Source organism: Archocentrus centrarchus, chromosome 7 (genome assembly GCF_007364275.1).
Source record: "Archocentrus centrarchus isolate MPI-CPG fArcCen1 chromosome 7, fArcCen1, whole genome shotgun sequence".
Lineage (NCBI taxonomy): Eukaryota > Metazoa > Chordata > Actinopteri > Cichliformes > Cichlidae > Archocentrus > Archocentrus centrarchus.
The window spans coordinates 25,091,780-25,116,579 of NC_044352.1; the positions used below are offsets into that span (position 1 = coordinate 25,091,780).

Genomic DNA, 24,800 nt, shown 5'->3' on the forward strand with positions numbered 1-24,800 from the left:
TGTCAAACCGTTTGACCCCTCGTGTTTTGTCGTTCTCGGTCTCCTTGTTGCTGCAGCAGTTCTTGTGATGTTCAGAAGGAGGAGAAATTTTTTGATGTTCACTATTCTTTGCTCTGCCTGCTTGGTTTTTTTTGTTTCATTACTTGGAGGAACACAAAATTAATGTGATTAATGTTAGCTCAGAGTTCAGAGAGTTTAGTTTGTTTGTTTTGTAAAAGGATCAAAAAGGAGTCTGACCTTTAGTCAAAAAGGCTAGAGATCTCATAAGAAATTAATTTTTTTTCAATCCATGTATGTTGAAGTAATAATGGATTGCCCAAAAAGGTCCTTCAGTTTTGTATTCATCTTACTTTTCTTTGCTTACAGAAAACAACAAACATACATATAATAGGAATGGAATATATGGAGTTCAGTAAGAGCCAACGTATGGTTGTGATTGAGATTTGGTTTCTCTAAAATCTGAACTTGTTAGCACTGTAAATTTCAGTTTGTGTGCTTGTTCATCCACCATCCACTCTCTTTGACGACAGATGTGAGTTTGATAATGTTTTGATAATGTAATGCTGCACTTTTGATTTTAGCATATTTAAAATGCTCAGTGATGCTGAAACCCAAGAAAAATTTCTTTAAGTGAACAAAAATCTCTTCTGTTTATAATATGGAAGTCATACTACTTTTATTATAATTATTATTATTTGTTATTTATTAAGACCTTGTTTAAGATTAAGTCTGAGGGAATTATATGCAAGCCAATGTTACAGCATTGTGCAAAAGTCTTGACCCAACCCTTGTTTCTTTATCTTTTGCTTCTAAGGAGCCAGACTTTCATGTAATCTTTTAAAGTCTGGCTCCTTGGAAGCAGAAGATAAAGAGCAGTAGTTCTCCAGGTTTTCTGAAGGTCTTTCAAAAAATTTTCTTTGTACACTGTCTGCCTTTTCACTCATTTTCAGTCCAGTCATTGTACCTGACCATTTTCAGAGGAATGTTTTTTGTTTGTTTGTTTGTTAAGCCAACCATTAAAAAAGGCTCCCAACTTTATGAAAAATGCTAAATATAACACAGTTTGACAGGATCAAAATAGTATTTTTTGCACCAACAAGGTGATTCCCAAAGAGCTAGTTGGAATATCTCAGTATGGTGTGCAGTGTGTCCTTAAAAATGAAAAGGAACCGGACAAGTGGAGTAGAATAGAAGAAGTGTCAGGCCTGAAAAACTTTCCACAGCAGATGAACAGTATCTGAAAGTCATGTCCTGAAGAAATCCAGCAAAAACCTGACAGGACCTGAGAGATGCATCTGACCCTTCAGCTGATCCATCTGCTGTTCACTGAAGCCTCATCAGAAATGGTCTCAGTGGAAGGGAGGCTGTCAAGAAGCCATTCTTAAGGAAGGGAAACAGGGAGAAAAGCTGAGGTATCGCACATTACACAAGAACTGGACTAAAAATCAGCAATAGGTCTCATGGAGTGATGAATCCAGACTTGACAGTTTTTGGTTCAATCCATCATCAATATGTGCAGAGGAGATCAGGGGAGAGGTGCAACAGTGAGTGTCTGCAGCCATTTGTACAACACAGTGGAGGCTCTGTCATGGTTTGTGGCTGATGAAATTATCAATACAGAAAAGTACCATCAAATTTTGATCCACCATGCAATACCATCAGGAAAGCTGGAAACAGCTTCATTTTTCAGCATTCCAATGTTCCCAGACACATTGCTAACATGTTAAAAGCATACCTGGATAGAAAAACACACAATAGAGTGCCATCAATCATGGATTGGCCTCCCCAGAGCCCGGACCTCAACATCACTGAAACAGTGTGGGATCATATTGACAGAGAACAGAACAAATGGCAGCCAACATCCAAAGAAGAGCTTTGAATGTCCTTGAAGAAGCCTGGAGAACTATTGCTGAAGACTGCTTAAAGAAATGATGAGAGCTGCCTGAGAGAGTTCAGGCTGTGCTGCAGAATAAAGGTGGACATACCAAATACTGACTTTCAAGTTTGTTATAATTGTACACGCTCTGTGTTTCCATGTATGTTCACACATGTTTAAATAAATGACTGCACCTATTTATCATTTTCCTAGCAAAATATAAAGAAATTATTATGAGGGGTGGATTAAGACTTCTGTATGTCCAGATAGAAATTTGACTATGTGTGTAGTGTGCATGCTCAGGTTATACATCAAAGCCATGCAAGAGGAGGGCTGTTGAGCATCCTGCCATAGCTGTCACTCATCAAAGACACTGAGCTGCTGTCACACACACTGGTACACACAGACAAACACAAATTCAAATGCACCTGCACACATTAAATGTAGCTGTAAAAGCACTAATCAGGCTGTAGAGTGACAGCTGCACTGCCAACAGATGGATCGGTTCCATCAGAGTTCCTGATTGTGTAGGTGCGGAAATAGATCTGTATCTGACTCAGTTCCATGCAGGTGTTTGAGGAAAGTCACCTGTGTATGTGCTAGAACATTCAGTGGCAAAAAAAAAAAAAAAAAAAGTTCTTCTAAACACGAATAAGATATTTTATTTATTGAAATAATCCAGCAAAGTTAATGCATCTGTGCTTTTTCCATAACTTACACAGTCATTGCTGAGTTTGGTGGCCGCTAAACCTACAATCATGTGACAGTTATGAAGAAATACATGCACTCCGGTCACACTAATTTGACCTTTAGTGTGTTGCAGCACAATAGGCCAGTGTGATTTTATGAAAAGCTGGTATAATTAAAGCTCCTCACGTGCAGAATTAATAAGAAAACATTTAAAAAGAGGAAGAATTAATATAGAAGCTTAAATTATAATCTTCAGTAACTGAAAACAAACAGCAGAAAGCATAACAAAGCATTTGCAGGTTTTAGCTCCTTATTCTACATTTATGTCCAATCATTTATGGATACATTTTTTTTAAACTTTTTTTTCTTCTAAAAGGCAGCTCAGTTGATTTCTGTCTAACACGAAAAACAGCTCTCGCATAACCCTGGATCCCCTACACCCTTGGTATATTTTCACACAGTGCACATGTGTTTACATAGAAATATTTGAATAACATGAAACTTTCTCAAACAGGCCAATTTGGTGGGCTTGTCTAAACATGCAAAACTACTGGAAAGTTGCCAGCAACGTGTCACCAGATGTTCTTGGTTACTCCTTAGTATGATGAAGGCTGAGTGTGTGTGCATATATGGAGAAATGCATTTTTTCCACCAACAATTCTGGTCACATCAACCAGGTCACCAGCAGCTTTGCAAACATCACACAGGCTCAGAGGCACTAAAGACGCATCCTGATCTGGAATCCATTTCACTCTCCTGCAGTGGGAAGGTTAGGAAGTGCAGGGGAGATTAATCTGACCCAAGATCAGGATCTTCAGTGATGTTTTTTTTTCCACTCTGGTTTGGAAGATTTAGAAGTCGGGTCCCTCCTTCTTCAAGTTTTTGTAGTCTGTGGTGATGGCAACAAACTAGGGCAAAAGCAGAAAAAAGACTGTGTTCATGTGTGTCGATTTAACAATCAGTCGACAATGAAAGCCAATCAAATTGGAGTTTGTGTGCTGCATTACCTTGTATTGGTATGTGGGGTCAAGCTTATTCCATGGTTCTGGGTTATTGGTCTTGTCCCAGCTGAACACACACAGAGAATTGGGACATATTTGACTCTTTAGAAATCTGACTTAAAAATGAATCAAGCTCTCATTTTCCTGAGAGCTGCCCCCCCCCCACACACACACACACACAACATACACTTTATCCAACTGATAAATAAAATAAAAAGAAGCAATAACAACAAAAAATGGAGGGTTGGATTCAAACTCAGCACCGAGTGGTGCTTTCAGTCTTGTGTGCAATCAACGGGAAGCTAAAGAATGTTGTTACACTTGTGAGCAATTAATGCTGCAAAGAACCAAAAAGAAAAGAACAGCAAATCGACAGTGCACCATCATGTGAGGTTTTGTAAAAAGCACTTAGCACTGTCTGCTGTTATTGGAGTTTCATATATCAACCACTTGAATAGCAGCAGGAGGAGAGGAAGTCCAAGCAAACGGATAAAAGTAGGCAGAGCTCCCTGTTGACAGAAACTATCATGAAACAAATCCCTCCTCTTAAAATGCAAAATAAGCATTCATTTCTTCTCCACACGCCTTTTAATAACTGCTAAATGTGCATTTCAGGGTGAAACTAAGACCATCACAGGAAGGAAGGCTGAGTGATTTCTTTGTTTGGAGTCCACCTGTGATCATCCTGTAGGGGGGGCAATAGTTGCTCTTTAGAAGTTGGGTGCAATTAAAGTGAAAACAAAACTAAGCAGATGTGTAAACCTGAGGAAACACAGCTGTCATAGAGTCTCCCAGCAGCGTTTGCTGTGAGGTGAAACATTTCATTAAAAGCTGGGGGGGGGGGGGGGGGGGGGGGGGGGGGGTATTGTGTGTAATGAGTATTTAGCTTGTTTTTCCTCATTAAAAAAACAACAAAAACAATAACAGCAAAAAAATAAATAAAATTCCCACATGTGATCAGAAGTCAGAGTGAAATCTAAGGATCCTTACGTAACATGGGGTCCTCTGGCCAGTCGGATCAGATATAAGGATGCTCCACCCATTCCCAAACAGATAAAGAAGAACTGGGGGATGAGCTACAGAAAGATGGAGATAATAATAATAAAAAAAATTAAGCTTCTACACATATTTAAGGCTTAAATTGTCAAACAGAAAATATTTTAGCCTACATGATTTGCATTAATCTGCACCAGTGCGTTCACTTGTATACTGACAGCTGTACCTTCGGCAGCACGACCAGGGTGCTGTTTTGGTTTAACGCAAAGGAAATTTGGTTTAAGAAGAAAGAGCAACAAACTCAGGAAAGCTGGTAAAATACACTTCAGTCGGATGCCTTCCAGACCACCCTGAAGACAGATGAAGACCCCAGAGGCTGCCATGTCCAATGTTGATATCCAGTGAAGTCATTTGGATATTTTTCTACCAGCAGCAGTTAGTTTGTCTTATGTGATTCAGAAAATACAGAACTCGCTTTTATCTGTCATTTTCAGATTTATATCATAGAATTTGCTGTGCAGTAACACACAGCCTCACAACAGCATTAAAATATGCTAAATCACCACCGGCACACAAAAATCCCAATTTGAGGTCATAAACAACAAAAAAGGCATTTCTGCTGCACCATACGCCCGTACGCTATGTTAAACAGCTATTATCATAATGGGAAGCAGTTACTCGTTTTCCACACTGCATCATCTTCAGCCTCGTGGCTCCTGACACTCTGCAAGCTGAATGTCTCAGTAAGAAAAGCACATTCTTGAATTTCAAGACAGATGCAGCACTTTTTTTTTTAAAGCTAAGGTGAAGAGCGAAGTGAAGCAACTTATTCAGCTGTGAGAAACTTTCTTCTAAATTAGCTGTCAGCCTTCAGCAATAGCATCATTTATTCAAAAAACATATACTGGGTTTGAAAGTTTGAGTCTAGCTTTTATAACCACTGTAGCAGAAGAGGTGATCTGAGCAGCTGACCATTACAGCGCTGGGGATTAACTCTCAGCCTGCTGTTGCTCTTTCACACTGCATCAGCCCAATGAACCTGCTGACACAGTACTCTGTGTGTGTGTGTGTGTGTGTGTGTGTGTGTGTGTGTGTGTGTGTGTGTGTGTGTGTGTGTGTGTGTGTGTGTGTGTGTGTGTGTGTGTGACGTGTGTTTCTACATAATCAAATCTCAGAGGGAAATATTGTACCTTTGACTCCACTGTCAGTTACATCAGAGGACAAATTTCCAGAAAAAAATCTCTTCGCCAGGTCAAAGTTTTCACTTTTCCCTTCTTTAAAAACTCTTTTGTGTTCGCTGTATTGTGATTGAGAATTTGATCATAGCCCTGGCATAATGTTTTTCTCCTGCCGAGCTTCTTTTCAGTATTGCTTATACAAAGCTGTGTTCATAACTCCATCTCCTTAATACCTTTTGCGTGTGTGCACATATAGCACCACATAAGCACACTCTCACCTCCGTGTTTCACAGAGGGTACACCAAACCTGCTGAACTCCATCTGGTCCAAAAAAAAAAAAAAGTGTTTTCTTTCTCTCGACCAAAGAATCTGCTGTCACTATTCATTAGGCCTATTTTCATTTCATGTCCTCTGGCAAACCCTTACTTTACAAGCAGTGATTTTTCTGCTCTGACATTCCCCGCAGAGACCGACTTCCTGCATTGTGCTTTGCATTGTCTGAGCCATCACTGAAACACCAGTTTTCACAGATAATCTTTGTGCCAAGAAGCACTTGCCTGATTATTTTTTGATGCATGGTTGAATAAATAGTGTGCAGTATGCCGACGTTTTTATTTCCAATATGGCAACTGTGCCTTCTCTTCCTGTCCCCCCATTAGCTTTGCTTTTTTTCAGGTTATGCACAATGGCCCACTGATAATCCTGTACCCTGCTCCATCTTTATGAAGTCATAATGGTAATTATTGAGAGGTAAGACATGTTTTTGAGGTTATAATAATTTTCTGATTTTCACACACTTGTAAAACTGTATTTTGAATAATGAGGGATTTTGGACACAGGCTTGCAGCTGCCCCCACCTGTCTGTCTCTTTCTGGTTTTAATCACTCGTTCCATCTCCCTCCGTCCATTGTACTGACTCTCTGTCTGCTTTCCCATCTGACCAACTACGCCTTCATCTGGCTTATTTTCCGTCTGTGGGGCTCAGACTTTCGGACTCTCTCTAACAGCCTTTTGGATTCTCCGTCTTTCTGTTTGTTGTAACTTGATCAAGGAGGGTTGTAGAGTCTCACAGGGATTTGCTTCCTGCAGCGCTTCTCTCACTCTCGCTCTCCCTCACATTCTGTCTCCCAGCATCTCTGCCTGTCAGGATGATAGACCATATCACGGAGCGCTGGTAGAGTCTCATGCGGATTTCTTCCCCGCTGCTTCTCTCTCTCTCTCTCTCTCTCTCTCTCTCTCTCTCTCTCTCTCTCTCTCTCTCTCTCTCTCCTTTTCTCTTCCTTTTTCCTGGGAGGCCAGTGACAAGAAGTTAAAACTCTGTCACTCCCCTCTCTGACAGCAGAGCCGGTTAAAAACTGCAAAAAAAATAATCCCCTACCCTGTAGGAACAACTCAAACTTTAAATTTTATTACTAAACATTTCCTAACTGCTTAGATTTTGTCAGTTTAGATTTAAAGGGTTTGCAGAAGTCATGGATGTGTTTTTGATGTCTTAAGCTTCTCAATTCAGCTTGATTTCGAAATGAGGCACTGGAGCAACTTGACAGACTGAATTAGAGCTAAGACTAGATTAGATGAAAGAAAATTAGACTTCTACACGTACCTACTGCTTTAACCAATTAATTTACCTATATGCTGCGCACACTGTATCATGATGCTTGTCTCAATATAGACACTAGAATCAAACTAGTTAGGTGCAGCTCTTAACATACCTTATATTAGGCTTTATTGTTGTGCAATATTTTCTTTGAGCATACAGTAAATCAATAAATATATAAAAATTTTGTGATACTGTTTGTATTTAAGTGGGTCTGTTGAAAAACTGTAATTGAATACAGCGGGTTTGTAGCCTGTGAGGAAAAGTTTTACATTTGGAAGTTAATCTGATAAATTTATGTATTTGTAACATACAGAACTGACATAACGAAGAAAGAAGAAAAAAATAACCATCACCGGATTTATGTGTTAATCTAACTCAGAAGTAACAGTTTCTAGTGCAGCTCTGTTTACCTTCATTCAGTGAAACATATATAAATATTTCAACTCACTGATCCTTTTTGATCTTACAAAATATTTATAAGCAAAATTTCAGAAATGCAAAGCAGCTGGTGGATTTCTATTAAAATGTGAGATACATGTTAAAATATGCTGGACATAAGAAATGACTTATCAAAACATGAACCACCAAAAAAATCGGTCAAGAAATAAAAATTACTTACACCAGGGTGCTTCTTAGCATGCTCGACTGCTGCCCGAAACATCATTGCTCCAGTTTGGAGAAATTCAGGAACAATGCATGAAAAGAAATGAATCAGGCCTTTTGTTCACAGCAACCACAAGCTTTGCACAGCCGTGCACAGACAGGATTTAGACCTGTTGCTTTCTGTATGTGGATGCAGGAGAGGGGGGAGGAGGAGGAGGAGGAGGAGGAGGAGGAGAAAGGGGTCGTTTTACATGTGATTACAGCCAGTGCCGTTCCCCTGTTGGGTAATTACACTGTGCTGGACACTGTGTAATAGTTTGTAATTCAAACGGAAGCGTTTCGCCCTTTTAAATTGCTATTTGATATTTAGAATAGAGATATTTGATACTATCAGGCCATTCAATTAAAAGTAGTAGGGTGGTCTCCTGCTGAGACCTCAGAGGCGCTTTCCCTACCATTTCCTTCACTGTGTTTAAAGACTTTTCGGTCATTTGGGAGCTGACTCAAGGAAATGGAAAAGCATACGAACACTGTGTCCTTTTAAAGGCCATTAGGGAATATGGACCCTTATCAGCTACACAAAGAGAAGACCCAAACACAGGAATGAAGCTCTGAATGAGAACCATTCTTGTCTGAGCGTGTTTTGATTCTGAATAATGAAGTTAACCAAACATTCATTTCACTGTTGCTAAAATGAAGTTTACGCAGATTTAAAAACAAATGTGTTTTTCGTGATGTGTGCGTGTTGCATCCTCTTCAATGACAGATTCTCCCGGCTTGATTATCTTGGCAACCAAAGTCAAGGACACTCAACCAGCATGTTTACATCGTTTCAGCCCTGTCAGAGAGCTAGATGCATCCCACGTACAATGACAATAAAAGGCTATTCTATTCTATTCTATTCTATATTGCAACTCAGCATAACTCATCTAAAAAAAACAAACAAGAAAAGATGCAATCACAACCCAGTTTAGTCTGAAGACCAAAAGTAACACGTAACCTTCACATGACACCCACTGCTGTGATTAAATGAAGGTAAAGCCATCAATCAACAGAGGTCAGGGCAGCAACACTGATCAGCTACACTCCTGTGTACTGAAGGGCCTGTTGCACTGAATGATGATGACAGAAGTAGAGCCACTAACATACGTGCAGTACGCTCATGTAAAATGCACGGTGTGTTTGGTCATCAAAAGAAAATGTCCCAGTCTGGCTAATGGACCCGTGTCTCTGATTCACTGTGCTTCAATTTAATTAGAAGGGCAAACAAATACAATTCAATTTAATAAACAGTGGCTTCACTTTCAACTCCACAGACGTGTTGTTGCAGTCACCGTGGATGTCTGCGCCAGATAATAAAACAGCATCATGGTGAAATAAATAGTTTTATATCTGCGGGTGACATGTTTTAATTTTTTAAACAATATTTAAGCCTTTTTCATTTTGGATCATTTGTACAGCTAGACCCACAAGGCTTTCCATGACAGCAGAGATTCATTATAATGACTTCATCGGCTTCAGACAAGGTGCTTGCAAAAGGTAATGAATCCCAGAGTGAGACAGGGCCATGGTCCCTCCTGTCAAAGTATAGTGTGTGTGTGTGTGTGTGTGTGTGTGTGTGTGTGTGTGTGTGTGTGTGTGTGTGTGTGTGTGTGTGTGTGTCATAGTGGTTGTCAGACCTTTTGCAAATTGCAAATGAGTGCCTGGAACTACTCTCAAAGACACTGTGTGTTTAGTACGTGTGTGCCTGTACTGCTGATGCTGTGGAAACATGGATCTTTCCACACGGTCACACTGTATGGACTTGTCTGCCTTTTGGGAGCAAAAATTAAGTGGACATAAAGTAAATTATTCTGTTTTAGGTTGAAAACTTGTTCTAAAAACTGTAAAATATACATTAAATATAAAATAAAGATTAAAAAACTGAATTCAATCCGGCTGGCTGATGAGGACTGTAGAAAGGAAACTCCCTACATGAACCTGCTCACAGCAAAGAGAGTTTTTCAAACGTACATTTTTTTAGTCACCACAGGGCAAACCTGTTTTAGTTCAGTTATATTTAAGAGAAGGCAGACAGCTAATATCTCCAGAACTGGATAACTCACACAAAAACAACAGATCTATAATGAGGAAAACATCTAAATTTAGCTTAGGGTTTTAATTGAAAACACTACAAGGACAACACAAGGTTGAAAATTAGAAATATGATTGCTTTTTTAAAGAATATATGCTCATTTTGAATTTTATGCTGCAAGTCATTCACTACTGCGGTGCATCACTTCCTTTTTTTTCAGCGTGCATGTGGGAACTGAGGATATCAGTTTCTGTAGTTTTGAAAGCAATTTTTTTCATATTCTTTTTGAATGCAGGTTTTCAGTTCAGTTCGGTGCCAGTTTTGTCATTTTTTGAAGAAAAGGTCTGTAGTAGGTCTAAACTGCACCTAAGCCACTTTAGTACACAGACTGTTTTAGTCCACAGTCGTGATATTGTAATATTTGGGGTCTGGCACTGTCTTGCTGAAACATCCAGGCCTTTCCCTGAAAAAAGATGTTGCTTGGGTGGCAACATATCATCCTCCAAAACATGTGGAAACAGTCTTTGTAAAAAGAAAGCACATCCTCCAAAGTCCAAAGTTTTATATATCAGGACATAATAAAAATAATCTGGTGCTTTGCAGGCCTTAGATTTAGCTGAATATAACCTCAGATGAACTTCACATGACATATTACACAGTGTCATTATTTATTTAACAAAAATTAATCCACAATACAGAAGCTGTGTGTGAAAAACTAAACATGATTCAGGAGCTTGTAGAACCACATTTAGCAGCAATCACTTGAATTAATTGTTTTCTAAATGACTTTATCAGCCTGTCACACGGTCGTGGAGACATTTTGGCCCACTCTTCTTTACAGCACTGCTTCAGTTCATTGAGATTTGTGGGCATTCATTTATGTGTGTGTTTGAGGTCTGGACTTTGGGCCATTGCAGCACTTTAATTCTTTTATTCTTCAACCATTCTCTTGTAGATTTGCTGCCATGTTTAGGATCATTGTCCTGATCCAGTTCCAGCCAAGCTTTAGCTGTTGACCGCTTTGACTTTAGAATACTTTGGTACACAGAGGAAGAAGAAAGAAGAAGAAGAAGAAACAGCCTTTATTGTCCCACAGAGGGGAAATTTGGGTGTAACAGCAGCCGCAGTTATTATAAATATAAATAAAGATATAATAATTCACACTATTAAGAAAAGAATATATATAAAATCAACAAACAATATTAACCTTTATACTACTAATAATAACACTATATACAATGTACATGATGTGCCTGTGTGTTGAACCTTAACAGGCCGGACTATTTACAGTATATTATATATTATCCTACATGGTTCATGGTTCACTCAATGGCTACAATGTGCCCTGGTCCTGTGGCTGCAAAACAAGCCCAAATCACCATCATTTCACCACCATGCTTGACAGTTGATTTGAGGTGTTGGTTTGATATGCTGTGTTTGGTTTTTCCATTTGTGACGCTGTACTAATTGGGCCTGTAGAGGTTGAGATGTATTTTTTGTTTTTTGTTTGGCTTTTTTTTTGGAGATTCTCTGTTCATTACACAGTCTGACGTAGGGGCGAATTTGCTGGGATGTCCATTCCTGGGAGCTGCCTTGGATGTTTTCCACTTGTCAATAATCTTTCTCACTGATGGACTTTAAATTGTTTGGTAATTGACTTATAACAGTTCCCAGATTGATGCGCAGCAACAATTGCTTTTTTAAGATCATTGTGGATCTTTTTCCTCTTTGGCATTGTGTTAACACACAACTGAATGCTCCAGACCAGCAAACGGCCAAAAACCTTTGGTTTTACAGAGGTTCTCACACCTTCCGATCATTGATTAATAAAGAGCTTTTGATTAGCATATGTCATACTTGTCCTGTTTTGTTGTTCATCTGAGGCTGCATTTAGCTAATTCTAAGAATTGCCAAAGATCAGATCATTTTTATTAAGTCCTGATGCGTAAAACCTTGGAATTAAAAGAGGATGTGATTTCTATGACTGCCTCATTGACAACTGGATGTGCAAACTGCTGCATTCTGTTTGTATGTACACCAAAACCAAAGTTTTATGGAAACAGGATTGTAGTTTATATTGGATTCTATGTATTTGTGGCTCTCTGGCATGTTGTCTGATGTAAGAGTGCTGAGTGTTGCTGACGTGTAGCTGTAACTGTCATTTCTGTTTCTTAAAGATAAACAGCTATAAGTTCAGTTGGAACTAGCTTTATGGCCACCCGCACCCTGAGGATGCAGGGTACAACCTTGAGGGATAAAAGTGTGTCTTTTTGATACATGTGAGATTACACTTTTCACAGCTGGAATCTGTTTGTGTGCTGACATAAAGCTCACAAGCACTATTCTTTAATGTCACCTTTATTTTTACCCTGGACCAAAGAACATTTCTGCCACCACATGAGTGTCTGTGTTTAGGTTTCCATCCAATACTGTGTAGTCATGGAGGCAAATGGCAGCAATAATCAGGATATATTCAACTAGCATTTTACAGCTGATGAAGAGATAGATTTCCAAATACCTTGTCAGTATAAAAAGCATAGCCTACTTTTGCCTTCAAAGGTGGCTCTGAAAAGTTTGTAGTTCAGTTCAAGTCACTTACAAAGGAGTGAAAAAGTGACAGGTTTTCACTGAGCTAAAAAATGTTTTAAAACATCCACAAACTTCTCAAAGTGCTCCTGCAGCACAGCCAACTTTCCTCTGTGACAAACATATATTATTTTCAAACAAAAAAAAATCTTTTAAGATTTGGGGGAAAGAAATGTGCTGCTTTTGCATCACACACTGCCTTGAATAACACTGCAAATATTCATGGACAACAGAAAAGTGAATTACACAGTTGGAATATGAGTTAATGGTTAATGTTTGAGTATTTTTGTACTTTTTTCTGCTGTTGAAGCCTGTTATAGAAGTCCTTTGTCAATAGTATGAATATGAGCTTGCAATAGCCTCTGTCCTTGTGTATAAATACTGCAATGATTTTGAGTTATAGTGATTTTTAACTTGGACAGAAGCCACTCAAACTGCCCGTATTCTCTGTCAGTGCAGGAAATACCAGGTCTGTTGGGGTCACTCAGCTCATAATGTTGATGTTATTTTATAGCATCAGCATAAAGCTCCTCTGGTTGGATGGCAGCCAACACTTCTGTTGAAGATGAGTTGTCTGACAGTTTAATAAAATCCCAGTGTGGGAGTCAAGAAACTGAAGACAATGGTTTAAATGTACACAAATCAAACATGATATAAATGTGTTTTTAACTTCAACAACCATATCAAATGTTTTCCCACCAAAAATCTGAGTCATACACACAGATCAGCATTAAAACCGGTGACAGTGGTTGGTGAATGACATGAATCACTATGTTACAATGCAACCTTCTGCAGGGAAGCCTTGGGTCCTTGCATTCATGCCGATGATACTTTTCACACATACAACCTAAACTTGCAGACTAAGCGGACGGGAACAGCATTCCCCAGGAAAACAGTGTGTCCTGCCACACTGCAAACACTGCTCAAAAAAGGCTTTTGAGGAGCACAGCAAAAACCAAGGCGCAAGCTTGGTCTCCAAACTGCTCGGGTAACATCTGATCAAGAATCAAGCGGGATGCCACTGAACTTTCAGCCAGGAAACGAGGTTCATTTTCACTGGCTGTTAATTGTTTTATTTAGGAAAAGATCCCCTTTTTAACCTTTCACAGTGTTGACCACATGCTAAAAAAGCTTTTGTAGGGAAGCAAAGTGAATTTTATTTTTAAAACTTAACTGTGGATGTTTATAGGAGTTTGCACAAATGGGGGGGGGGTCTTATTCACGTCAGCCACTGGAGCAGCATGTCAGTGTTAGATTGACAGCAGCTGGCATGGTGAGCTCCAGGAAGGGAATGAGAGACTGAAGTGACATTTGCAGGTATATTTTATGTGTGTTCTGTATCAGGCAAAAAGAAAGTCCCATTTAAATGTAGTCAGACTTTAAAATGATAAATATGTACATGAATATTAACATGTCGTGATTATGTGAAACTGATATTTTCAGGACTCCATCAGTTGCCATATTTTTAGATTAATTTAATGACTTAAATTCATGTCTCTAAATGAGCTTATGAATACACATAGTGGGTTTGAGCTACAGCCACCTCCATGTTTACATGTATGTTTATAGCCTAATTTAATAATAAAGAAAGGACCATGACTGACAAGCGAGAGGAGGCATGGGGAGCAATGGAGGAGCTGTCTCCAAGAGAGCATCACAGACTTACTGCTACCTGGTTTGCACCTTATGTAGTTATGCCAACAAGACCATCTCCTTACAGGCCATGAAGACCTCTTTGAACTGGCAGGGAAGTGGATAATCTCATTTAGGATCTTTCTGGAACATTACAGTTTTACACAGAGACAATAAAATGATTGATATTACCCGGCCATTAAGAAAAAGTAACTTTTGCGCATCTGTCACACCTCCGACTCCAGGTCATTATTTTTTCCTCCCCTTTACAACAGGACTATGACATGTGCTCTGAGCTGCCTGGCATTCCTGCTGACCTACAACACTGGAGCTCACAAATAAATCCTCCTAATTGGAGGCTGGCCAACTCTGTGGCACAAACAGGGTGCAAGACAGAGCAGGCTTGCTTAAGAATACACAAGATGTCCATGGTGTGCCTACAGTATCAGCAGCAGTACTTGACTTGATCACCGTTACGGACAGAAGAAAGAAAAAGCGGTGAGAAGAATAAGGCCACAGAAGATCCTAACCTCAGAAAACTGTCAGCATTAAATATTTCTTTACATTTTTTTAGAATCTCAGCTTCGTCAGACATTATTCACCTCATCGTATTATTCACGGCCTTCCTTAGTTCACATAAATGCTGTGTACTCAATGGTAAAGTGAAAGTGGGGAACATCTGTTGTTTTATTTCCCCTCACCATTAGGAAAGCCTTGCTGGACTGCAGCGTAGCCATTGAAATAAATCCTGCTTACTAGGTTGTACACATAAAAGAATGCCTCATTTTTCCCCTTTAATCCCTCTAGTTACATTTGAGCCAATCAACCTGCAATCACCGGCCTGTGTCGGCTCTGATTAGCCAAGTTCAGCCCTGCTGTGGAAACCGGAGCTTTTTTATGAGTGGGGTTGCTACACGGTTGCTTGAGGAAAAGGAGAACAATGTTTTGAACCTTGAGCCCTCAGCACAGTTTAATGACACATAATACTTCAGAGGTCAGCCAGGTTCATAATGAGGACCAAGAAACAATGCAATGTAAACACCTCCAAGTTTATCATATAAGACTGAAAATCTTTAGATGATTGCGGCGGTATATGCAGACATCAGCAGACCAGATTCACCTGTCAAATGATTTTATGAGCATTTAGCAGTTTTAACATTAATGGGAATCTATGGTAAGAATTTCTTCCCCAGTATGGCTGATAAGACAGCTCTGAAGGAGCTTGCATAAACTGCTAGCTTTAAGAAAACCTTGTAAAAAACACTAAAATAGAGGTTAGTTTAATACTGCATTTAAGTGCATAATAATGAAGCCAGAGGATTTTGTATTCATCTGTGCCATCTAGTGGTACAACAGGATACTGCAACACCTTTTTTCTTTTCGCACTTAACCCCAGAAAATTAAGGTCAGGTGATTTTCTCTCATGTGAGAGTGATACTGTTACAAAAATCACATTTGTGTTCTAGGGTCAAAGGGCCTGTCTACCTTTATCCTAAAAACATTTTATTACTTAGTTCTGGTAGTTTTGAAACAATCATTCGTGAGATTTCTTAAATACTTATATAATGTAGTCCTATGCTCTCTGATGCTTTTGCTGATTGAATATCTCCCAGGGTTATAGTGTTGGTCACATTCTCTGTAAGCTGTGACTTAGAACTCATTCAAAGGGCCTTTCTCAGGTAAAAACCTACGGGGTAAATAATTAAAGCCTATATGAAAGAAGAAATCTGCATTCATAACACTAGACGTGTTTGAAGGAATGTGTGTGAGCATTCGATTAACCCTGTTCAGTCATTTTCAGTTTAAGAAAAGAAAGAAGAAACAAAGACGAGAAACATCAGATTTGTCAGTCAAAAGAAAGACAACTGTTTCCAAGAAGTAAATTTTTTTTTTTTTTTAAAAAACACAAAAAAGAAAATTCTATTTACACAATAATACACAAAATCGCCTTGGCCTTTAACAAGATTCATTTGATGACTGTTCATTACGAACACTCTTTGTGCTCTCACAGGAACAGTGTAAGATTTCTGAGTATTAACTATTCTTCAGTCAGAGTTTTGTTTAGACAGGAAATTTTCCACCTCTCTGAGCCTCATTTTCAGGTTTATTTCCAGACCCTGAAAAAGAGCGAAGTCCTCAGCGAGGCTGACGGCGGCTTTCTGGCGGTTGTTGAAAAGCACGGTCAGAGTTAAGCTGATGGAAAGAGGACAAAGTGAAACCCTTCACTTCATTCCAAAATTATTTCTGAACTTCAGACACATCGGGGGGATATCGGAGATCTTACTTCACGTGGTAACCATGGTAACAGCACTAGAAGAGGAGGAGGCGGGGGTCGGGTCTGACGTAACCATAGTGACAGCAGCAGAAGCTTCTGTTGATGTTTGTATTGTCACCGATGGCTCAGCGGGGCGAGCGGGCTTAGCGATCTTCATGGGAACAAAAGCGTTCGAAGCGCAGTGCTCGCTCAGATACTCGCCTCCTTTCTCCTCATAGTCCTGTTTGCTGACCCATCCCTCTGACCCTCCTCCAGGTGGGTGCTCCAACGCCCAGTCTCGTGCTCCATACCAGGCATCCAGGGCCGGAGAGGATGCCATGGTCACCTATGAAGAAGTTTTAGATTACCCTCAGATTATGTAAACAAAGAAAACCTCTGAGCAGTTTAGTGTTTGATTTCTCTAAATTTATTTGGAGTTTTTCCTATAATTCACTTTTTTACTTTGAAACAAGCCCTTTTCCTTCATATTTAACTGAACACGTTATTTACATACAATCACTGGCCACTTTATTAGCTACACCTTGTCAGTACTGGGTTGGACCCCCTCATGGCCTTCAGAGCTGCCTTAATTCTCCATAGTGTAGATTCAACAAGGTGCTGGAAACATTCCTCAAAGATTTTGGTCCATGGTGACAGGACAGCATCACACAGTTACTGCAGATTTGTCAGCTGCACATCCGTGATGGGGAATCTCCTGTTCCACCACATCCCATAGATGCTCTATTGGACTGAGATCTGGTGAATGGAGACCATTTGACTACAGTGAATTCACTGTCATGTTCAAGAAACCAGTTAGAGATGATCTGAGCTTTGTGACATGGTGTGTTATCATGCTGGAAGCACCCATCAGAAGATAGGCACACTGTGGTCATAACGGGATGGATATGGTTAGCAACAATTCTGCTGCTGTAGCCCATCTGCTTCAAGGTTTGTCATGTTGTGCATTCAGAGATGCTCTTCTGCATATTTCTGTTCTAACAAGCGGTTATTTGAGTTACTGTTGCCTTCCTATCAGTTTGAAGTACTCTGGCCATTCTTAGACCACATACATCAAAAAGGCATTTTCACTCAGACAACTGCTGCTCATTGGATATTTTTTCAGACTATGCTCTGTAAACCGTAGAGATTGTTGTGTGGGAAAATCCCAGAAGATCAGCAGTTTCTGAAATACTCAGACCAGTCCATCTCATATCAACACCCCCACCCCATTCTGATGCTCAGTTTGAACTTCAGCGGGTCATCTTGATTATGTCTACATGCCTAAATGCATTGAGTTGCTACCATGCAATTGACTGATTAGATATTTGCTTTCACAAGCAGTTGAACAGGTGTACCTAACAAAGTGGCCAGTAAGTGAACATTAGATCCTTTTTATTTATGTAATATAATCAAATCCCAGTTCGAACTCTTTGCATTTTCCCCATTTTCAGCTATAGAAAAATGTTTGAGCTGACTACTTTAAAGAGACAATACTAACTTTATGTGGGCTTTTGCTTTCCTTTAGGGTGTTAAAGGCTTTTTTTACACAGTAAATTCATTGCTCTTGTTGCATGTTGTCAAACATGAAAGCTTAAACTGCAAGGTTTTGCTTCCAGCTGACACCTCTTGGATGGCTGCACTATACTACAGAATCTGCAGTTAAGAACATGCATCTAGTAATCCAGCCCAAATAAAAACTAAACCTGTGAATGAGAAAAATGGACTCTTTAGCACCAATGACTAACAATGATGAATAACAGTTTTTGTGGCTACAATTTGAACTATATTAGATTTTTTTCTTATCATATAAGATTTCACATTTTCTGATGAAGTTTTGTACCTATTGGTCAGCATCTGAAATATGTCAAGATGGGGAATCATTCACAACAACATGACTAACTACACCATGTGCAGTGATTTTAACATAAAAAGTTTTTTTGAGTAGAGGCTGTACCTTGAAATGTGACTGAAAGGGCCTCATGGCCAGCAGTTCTCGCTCTACCCTCTCTTTCATCCCAGGATACCGCATGTTCCCTCCAGTCAGAAATATATTGCTCACTAGCGCCTCCTGCTGCTCTGGAGTGTACCTGTTTGTGTTGAAAGCATCAGAGTTCACATCATTAACAAACAGCACATGTAAGAAAAACAATGTTTAGAACATAAAACAGAGAATTTCTTTGGTCCTTGTAATCATTTAATCAGGATGAGGTTATGTGTTTATCTGTACCTTAAAGCATATTTGTGCTTGTGTGCAGCCGTTCTATCCAGTCATTACCTGGCCAACACATATTGCAGAGTCTCCATCAGTCCCATCTGGTCCTCTCCAGTCAGCGAGGGCTGGAACAAAATCTCTGGACATCGCAGACGCTCCGTCCCCACAAAGAGCTGGTGGTACTCTGCCATGTTGAACACAGGCTGGAGAGATTAAAAATTTTAAAAAAAGTTATCCTTCACCAACATGAAGTTATGACAAGTATTGACACCACACGTTTCAAATGCTGCATTAGCAAAGTTATGCACAAAAACTACTCAAAGTTTCTCTACACATTTTGCCACATATGACCGCGGCAGGCATTAATGAGGCTCTACATGTCTCTGAGACATTCGGGTATCCTGTGCCACTACCTGAACCACATTAGCAGGTTTTTCTGGCAGCGTGTCCTCAGGGAAGTCAGAATCCATCAGTGCCACTCCATCTGCCTCATCCATCGGCTGCTCCTGCTCTGACACCTGACAGAGAGCGACAGAACAGCCTCAGGCTTCATGTCAGCAGTGGTACATCCACTGCAGCAATCAAGCACAGATCCTGTAGAGCCTTGCAGCACATTTGTGATAATGACATTTACACCTAATTAATTACTGGATCATTTGAATTTGATTTGTACTCAGTAGTCTTTTTTCTTTCTTTCTGGAGAATACAGTGTAATTTGACAACCTGGGCTCCTCTTTAAATGATAAATTATATTTGTATGATGTTTTTTCTATTAGTTCTTTTTCTACATAAAGCATTTACTGACTTACTTATTCAAATGCTGAGTCAGACAGAGCCTGGAAATGTGGGCACAGCACAAACAAAAACAAGAAGTCGACACTGCCTCATTCTATTGTTCAAATCTGGTGGAGTAGCACCCACCTCCGCCTTTCCCTCGGCTCCATCACAGTGCAGCAGTTTCTGTCTCCCCTGCTCAACGGCAAGCTGCAATTTGTTGATGTACGACTGCAGCTCCTCGGCTGAGTCCATGTTGAGCTCCACCAGACTCTTGTGAAAGTGATCCAACAGGCCGTCCTCCAACAGCTCCTGCATACAATACACTGATCGGTAAGCGATATCCAAAGATACTGAAAAAAAAGATAAATAAACCCTAAATGGAATTACAGTAAACTCGGGAATGAGCGCAGCATACCCTCTCAGAAAATTTGGAGAAAAAAAATGAAACAATCTGGTGGCATCTGATGGAATTTTTACAATTTTAAACTTAACTTTTTAGGTCTACAGTCGTCCCTCACTATATCACGGTTCACTTATTGCGGCTTCACTGTATCACGGATTTAAAAAAAATATTAATAATTCTGTTTTGTGAAGTTTTCACTATATTGCGGGATTTTGCGGTATATAGCCATTTCTGCATCACCCCGTAACTATGCTCATCACTCGGGGGAAGAGATAAGTTACACCTACGCCTTTAGCAGAAATAGAAGTAGCGGCCGAGGGCGAAGATACTACACCACCTTCATCACCATCAGTACTGCACAGCCACATAAGTCATCATCTTCATCATTCAACGTAACCCCCGAAATAGGTGAGGGACCACTGTTCTTCTAAACAATATGCAATTAAAGTCTGAACTCATTAGCCTACGAATCAATCAAGTCCATGCACCAGCTGCACCATTCTTTATCAGGGATGTCTGCCTTCTGAATAAATTTGTTCAGTGTTCTTGTCACATTATCCCCAGTTAGCAGGAAGACCGTCACCTCTTTCCTCAGCTAAATTTGTTATTCACTTGACTCACAATGTATACGTGTATGTGTGTGTCACACTATGAGCCAACATCCAAACAACGCATTTTTTTCTCTGGGACTCTTTTGCTCTTCTTTGCTGGACCACGTTGTTGCAAATGATTCCCACAATCCCAGTGGAAGTGTAACGGACCACAATTTGTTCTGCAAACCAGGTGCCGGGTTACAAATCATGCTGCTTGTCAACACCACACTACTGTAAGTGTGCGTATTAAACTAAAGACAAGATGCACACCTCCTGCTGGCAAGTCAGTTGCAATGAAATATAAAATGTTAGGCAACAAAGAAAAACAGAACAAAACGGGAGAAAGCAAACAGGACAGATAAAAAAAGGTGAGAATCTGCCAAAAGTCAGACAACTCTCATGTGTGTAATTTTTAAATGAGCCAATAAGGTCCTTGCCTGTACTGCCATCAGTCTGTCCAGCCTCTCTTGGTCCTGCTGCAGCTTCTCCTCTCGGCGGCGAGCATTAATCTCTTGAAGTCGTCGAAGCTGCTGAGCTCGTCTCTCCTGCCTCTCCTCCACACTCACACAGCCGCCCGGCACCTTACCCGAAAAGGGAAGCTGCATACAGTGAACTTCCCGCTCATAAAACTCTGGGCTGCGCCACTTTTCCAGCTCTGGGGAAAATGGAGAAAATGCAAAGTCAAACAGAGAAGGAGAGAATAAGGATCATGAATACATCTATGCACTGTCTCCTAACTCCTTTAATTCACAACCATCTCCTTCTCTACCAGTCATGAGGAGGAAATCCGTCATTGTGTGTATTTGACTGATGTTATTTAATAAGGTCTTCACCTGCCATGAATCAAAAATATTTAAATGCTTTTTCATATTATTTCAGATGTAAACTTTCCAAGTTATAATATGCACATTTATATTTGCACCTTCATGATAATCCACGGCGGTGTAGCTGTGGTCATGCAGCAGTTCCTCCATGCGGCTGAGCGTGACAGCAGCAAGGTGACCTGGGTACTTTAGCTGCAGGAGGCGCTGCAGGTAGGATGCTGCCTGGCTCCCAGCCACATTCACACGCTTACAATTCACTGCATCCAACCTCAAATCAAAACCAGACCAAAATTAAATATACTGCAAAAAGAAAAACACTATGCAGCGTGAGAGTGTGACTGCACAGAGGGGACTGACAAAACTCAGGAAAGCAAGGCGGACTGTAGTAGCATTATATAAAGCTTAACAAAAAAAGACCCAACATAGCAGCATTCATCTGTGCCTGCTGATCCTCACCTGCCATTGATAACCGGCAGGATGTGCGAGCAGTGGTAACCTGAGGACAGAACGATGCCCGTGTGTGGTGGCTGGAGCTTCCTTTGATTGTTATTGTGGTAGAAACTGTACAGGGCATCCACACCATAGGAGACGTATGGGACACTGTAGCACTCAAAAAGCAGCTCTGACATCATCTGGCGGCAATGCAGTGGGTTGCAGGGCGCCTCTGTCAGCACAATGGGGTGGTCCACACTACCCTGAAAAAACATAAGTAAGTCGTGTTTGTCTGGGTGTTACCGGATAACATTACCAGAGTTAAATTATGTAATTAATCCAAAATCTTATTGATCAGTAGGTTAAACAAAAAAACCAAAACAAAAAACAACACCTTCATGTCCACCAGTGTTCCCCTTTATATTGACTGATTTAACTATCCACCGCTCACCTCTGAGGTGATCCCCAGGTGCGTAAACACATAGTCGAAGATCAGCTCCTGGATCTCAAAGTTGACTACCACGTTTCGGTCGAACTGGCTCTTCAGCAGCCACCGAAGCGGCTCCAGGTTGGGGATGTCGTTGCCGATCTGGGTCTCGCTGCGGGCAGCGCCTCTGCTGCGCGCCGCCACCGACCTGAAGAGCAGCCGTGGAGAGTCGAGCTCGGACCCCGGAGCTGCCCAGCCGGCCCGGGTCTGGAAGGAGCCGTTATCTATCACTATGGGAGCCGGTGTAGGGGTCAGACACTGTGTGGGGAGATCAAAAATTGGGTCAGGAGACGTTTTCCAGTCCTGAAATGAGAAAATCTGATATACCGGTCCCTCTTTGGAAGCCATTTTGAAAATGTGTCACTGCAAAATACAACCGAGTGGAGGCTTACAGAGGCTCCGACTTACAGTTCCCCTCAGGTTTTTAAATCGCTTTTTAAAGCTTTTTAACCTTTCATAAGCATTGAATGATTTAAAAAGATAAACTGGAAAAAATGTGTTTATAGACTTTATTTTTTTTAAAAAGTACACATGAAAAATTCGAATAGCATTTAAGAAAAAGTAACTAAATAGTCTAGCTAATATAAAAGAGCCCTGTTAATATATTTTTTTAAAATATTATATTCACTACAAAATCGTTTGATTTATTTTTAATTTCCGATTGATTTTTTTTAACGCAGTTAAGGCTTGACCTCGATGAAAACGTCATCGAGGTCAAGGAAAGATGGGTAGGATAAGGACTTAGGAAAAGCGAAGAGCGACCTTACACTAGTCTCCTCAACTATGTGGCGCGAGGTGTCTGCCGCGCTGTGTTCCGACTGTATTTGTTACTCAGCCAACGTTGACAGGTCTGTTGGACCCACCATATCATTGTGTTGTCAGATCAATATTAACAATTTACGTAGAAATACTTAACAGATGATTGCTTTGTCTCAATTTCAAGCAGTACAGACCACATATATGGTTAATATATGGAATTTACTTCTGTTAGAGCACATTTATAAACAAAAGTACTACTAGTTTTTTACGGCAAAGTGTAATTCAAAAAAGAAAAATCAATCATAACCAAAATATAAGTCGAAAAAAAAAACACACATTTATCTTCTATAAATATGAATAAAGAAAGGTTTCTGATAACTATTAATATTTACATCTTTGAATTGAATTAGAAATTGACCAGATTCAGATCACCCTAAACAATTCAGCCATCTAAACTGACCCTGGCTCACACTGGCAGCCATGCAAGGTGTCTCATTCATTCAGCAAGGCCATTCAGTTTCACAATTTCGTTTTCACAATTTGACTTATAGTCACTCTCAACCTTGTCTTCAAACTCACTGTCAGATGCTGATTGGTCAGTCCTGCTATAGCTCAACTGGTTGAGCAGGTGGCCCATATACTAAAGGTTAGAGTCCTCAGTGCAGGGGCCTGGGTTTGAGTCTGACTCTGACACAGCCTATTTCCTCTGTCATTCCCCCTTGCTCTCTCCCCACCCTCCTATCAACTGTCTGCATTGTCCTATCCAATGAAGGCAAAAGGCCTCATGTTTTGAAAACTCTTCACCATCTACCAAATCTTTCTGTCTTCTAAAATAACTAAGGTTCTCTGAGCAGGGAGCCTTTTTGCCATCTTGGTTGATAAGGAGCCACACAAAGCTTTAGTTATGCCCCACTCCTGATTTGAAAATGGGATTGAGCATGAGAAAATGTAGACACGTGGGTCATAAAAGTGTAGAGGGGCAGTGTGAAGTGACTGAAAATGAGTCACTGTATATGTTTGTCACAGAAAATGAGCCAAAGACAAGGAATGCATTGCATAATTTTTCTTTTGGTAAACACTGAAAACAGGTCCAACAGACCCAAATACCACACAAGGGTTAATTTATCACCAGTTTGGACATACATTACCATGGTATGCAACCGCATTTACAGTAAAAGTAAAATAAATATGCCTATCTTTTACCACTAGAGGTCATACTGCACTGTGTGAGAGTAATTCATGTGGCATGCAATACATATTTTCATTCATATTTCATATTTGTGAATCATAGGCAGATTCTCAGATGAGGTCTGTTTATTATTCTAAGCAAAAAATATAGCCTCAAATAAATACTAAATAGTACTAAAATAATAAATAGTAATTCAAAATTTGTAATATTTCGATTGCCATTCACAAGATACTTTTCTTTCTTTTCCTTATTATTTTTTGTATTCTCACTCTCTGCTCTTAAGTTCTGAAATGAATCAAACCTTTATCTTACAGAGCCTTTTCAATCTGTGTGCAAACTAAAATAAATGTGACCATTTGGGGGTCAGTTGTTTATTTCAAGTATTCACACGGTAACTGAAACCATTCATTCAGTCATTTCACTCACTTGCCTCAAAATACCTGGATTGTTTCTGTCTGCCATCCTGTGACTCTCAGCTGACCAGGCAAAGCCTCAGCTGGATATGTGGGGCACCTGCACGCGAGAGCTACTGTACATCCCAGGTGGCTTCCATTCAGATCAGTCAGCTGCTGCACATGTTTGAGACACTTTTGAGCTTAATTAAACTGAACTGCATTACCTTAATGGAAATGGA

The 24,800-nt window shown here is 40.1% G+C and overlaps 2 protein-coding genes across 2 annotated transcripts; both read right to left on the bottom strand.

Annotated features, from left to right (window-relative positions):
• Window positions 1-2,522: 2,522 nt before the first annotated feature.
• Window positions 2,523-8,147, bottom strand: LOC115782928 (NADH dehydrogenase [ubiquinone] 1 alpha subcomplex subunit 4-like 2). Its single transcript, XM_030733460.1, has 4 exons — window positions 7,961-8,147; window positions 4,558-4,643; window positions 3,574-3,634; window positions 2,523-3,474 (listed from the first exon to the last, which is right to left on the bottom strand). Exons 1-4 carry the CDS (start codon window positions 8,003-8,005, stop codon window positions 3,418-3,420), a joined length of 249 nt encoding a protein of 82 aa, XP_030589320.1. The 5' UTR covers window positions 8,006-8,147; the 3' UTR covers window positions 2,523-3,417.
• A 7,361-nt stretch (window positions 8,148-15,508) lies between these two features.
• On the bottom strand, window positions 15,509-22,572 carry actr5 (actin related protein 5). Its single transcript, XM_030734073.1, has 10 exons — window positions 22,183-22,572; window positions 21,756-21,994; window positions 21,398-21,567; window positions 20,913-21,130; window positions 19,624-19,788; window positions 19,116-19,220; window positions 18,766-18,905; window positions 18,445-18,577; window positions 16,521-16,836; window positions 15,509-16,429 (listed from the first exon to the last, which is right to left on the bottom strand). The coding sequence occupies exons 1-9, from the start codon at window positions 22,564-22,566 to the stop codon at window positions 16,522-16,524; spliced, it is 1,869 nt and encodes a 622-aa protein (XP_030589933.1). The 5' UTR covers window positions 22,567-22,572; the 3' UTR covers window positions 15,509-16,429; window position 16,521.
• Window positions 22,573-24,800: the final 2,228 nt, after the last annotated feature.

Coding starts and splice junctions, on each gene's coding strand:
- LOC115782928 (XM_030733460.1), bottom strand. CDS start 8,005: ATGATGTTTCGGGCAGCAGTCGAGCATGCTAAGAAGCACCCTGGT. Junction 4,644..7,960: donor ATGCTAAGAAGCACCCTGGT/GTAAGTAATTTT, acceptor ATCTTTCTGTAG/CTCATCCCCCAGTTCTTCTT. Junction 3,475..3,573: donor ACCCCACATACCAATACAAG/GTAATGCAGCAC, acceptor CTTTTGCCCTAG/TTTGTTGCCATCACCACAGA.
- actr5 (XM_030734073.1), bottom strand. CDS start 22,566: ATGGCTTCCAAAGAGGGACCGGTATATCAGATTTTCTCATTTCAGGAC. Junction 21,995..22,182: donor ACCTGGGGATCACCTCAGAG/GTGAGCGGTGGA, acceptor ATGTTTTTTCAG/GGTAGTGTGGACCACCCCAT. Junction 18,578..18,765: donor CTGCAATATGTGTTGGCCAG/GTAATGACTGGA, acceptor CAACACAAACAG/GTACACTCCAGAGCAGCAGG.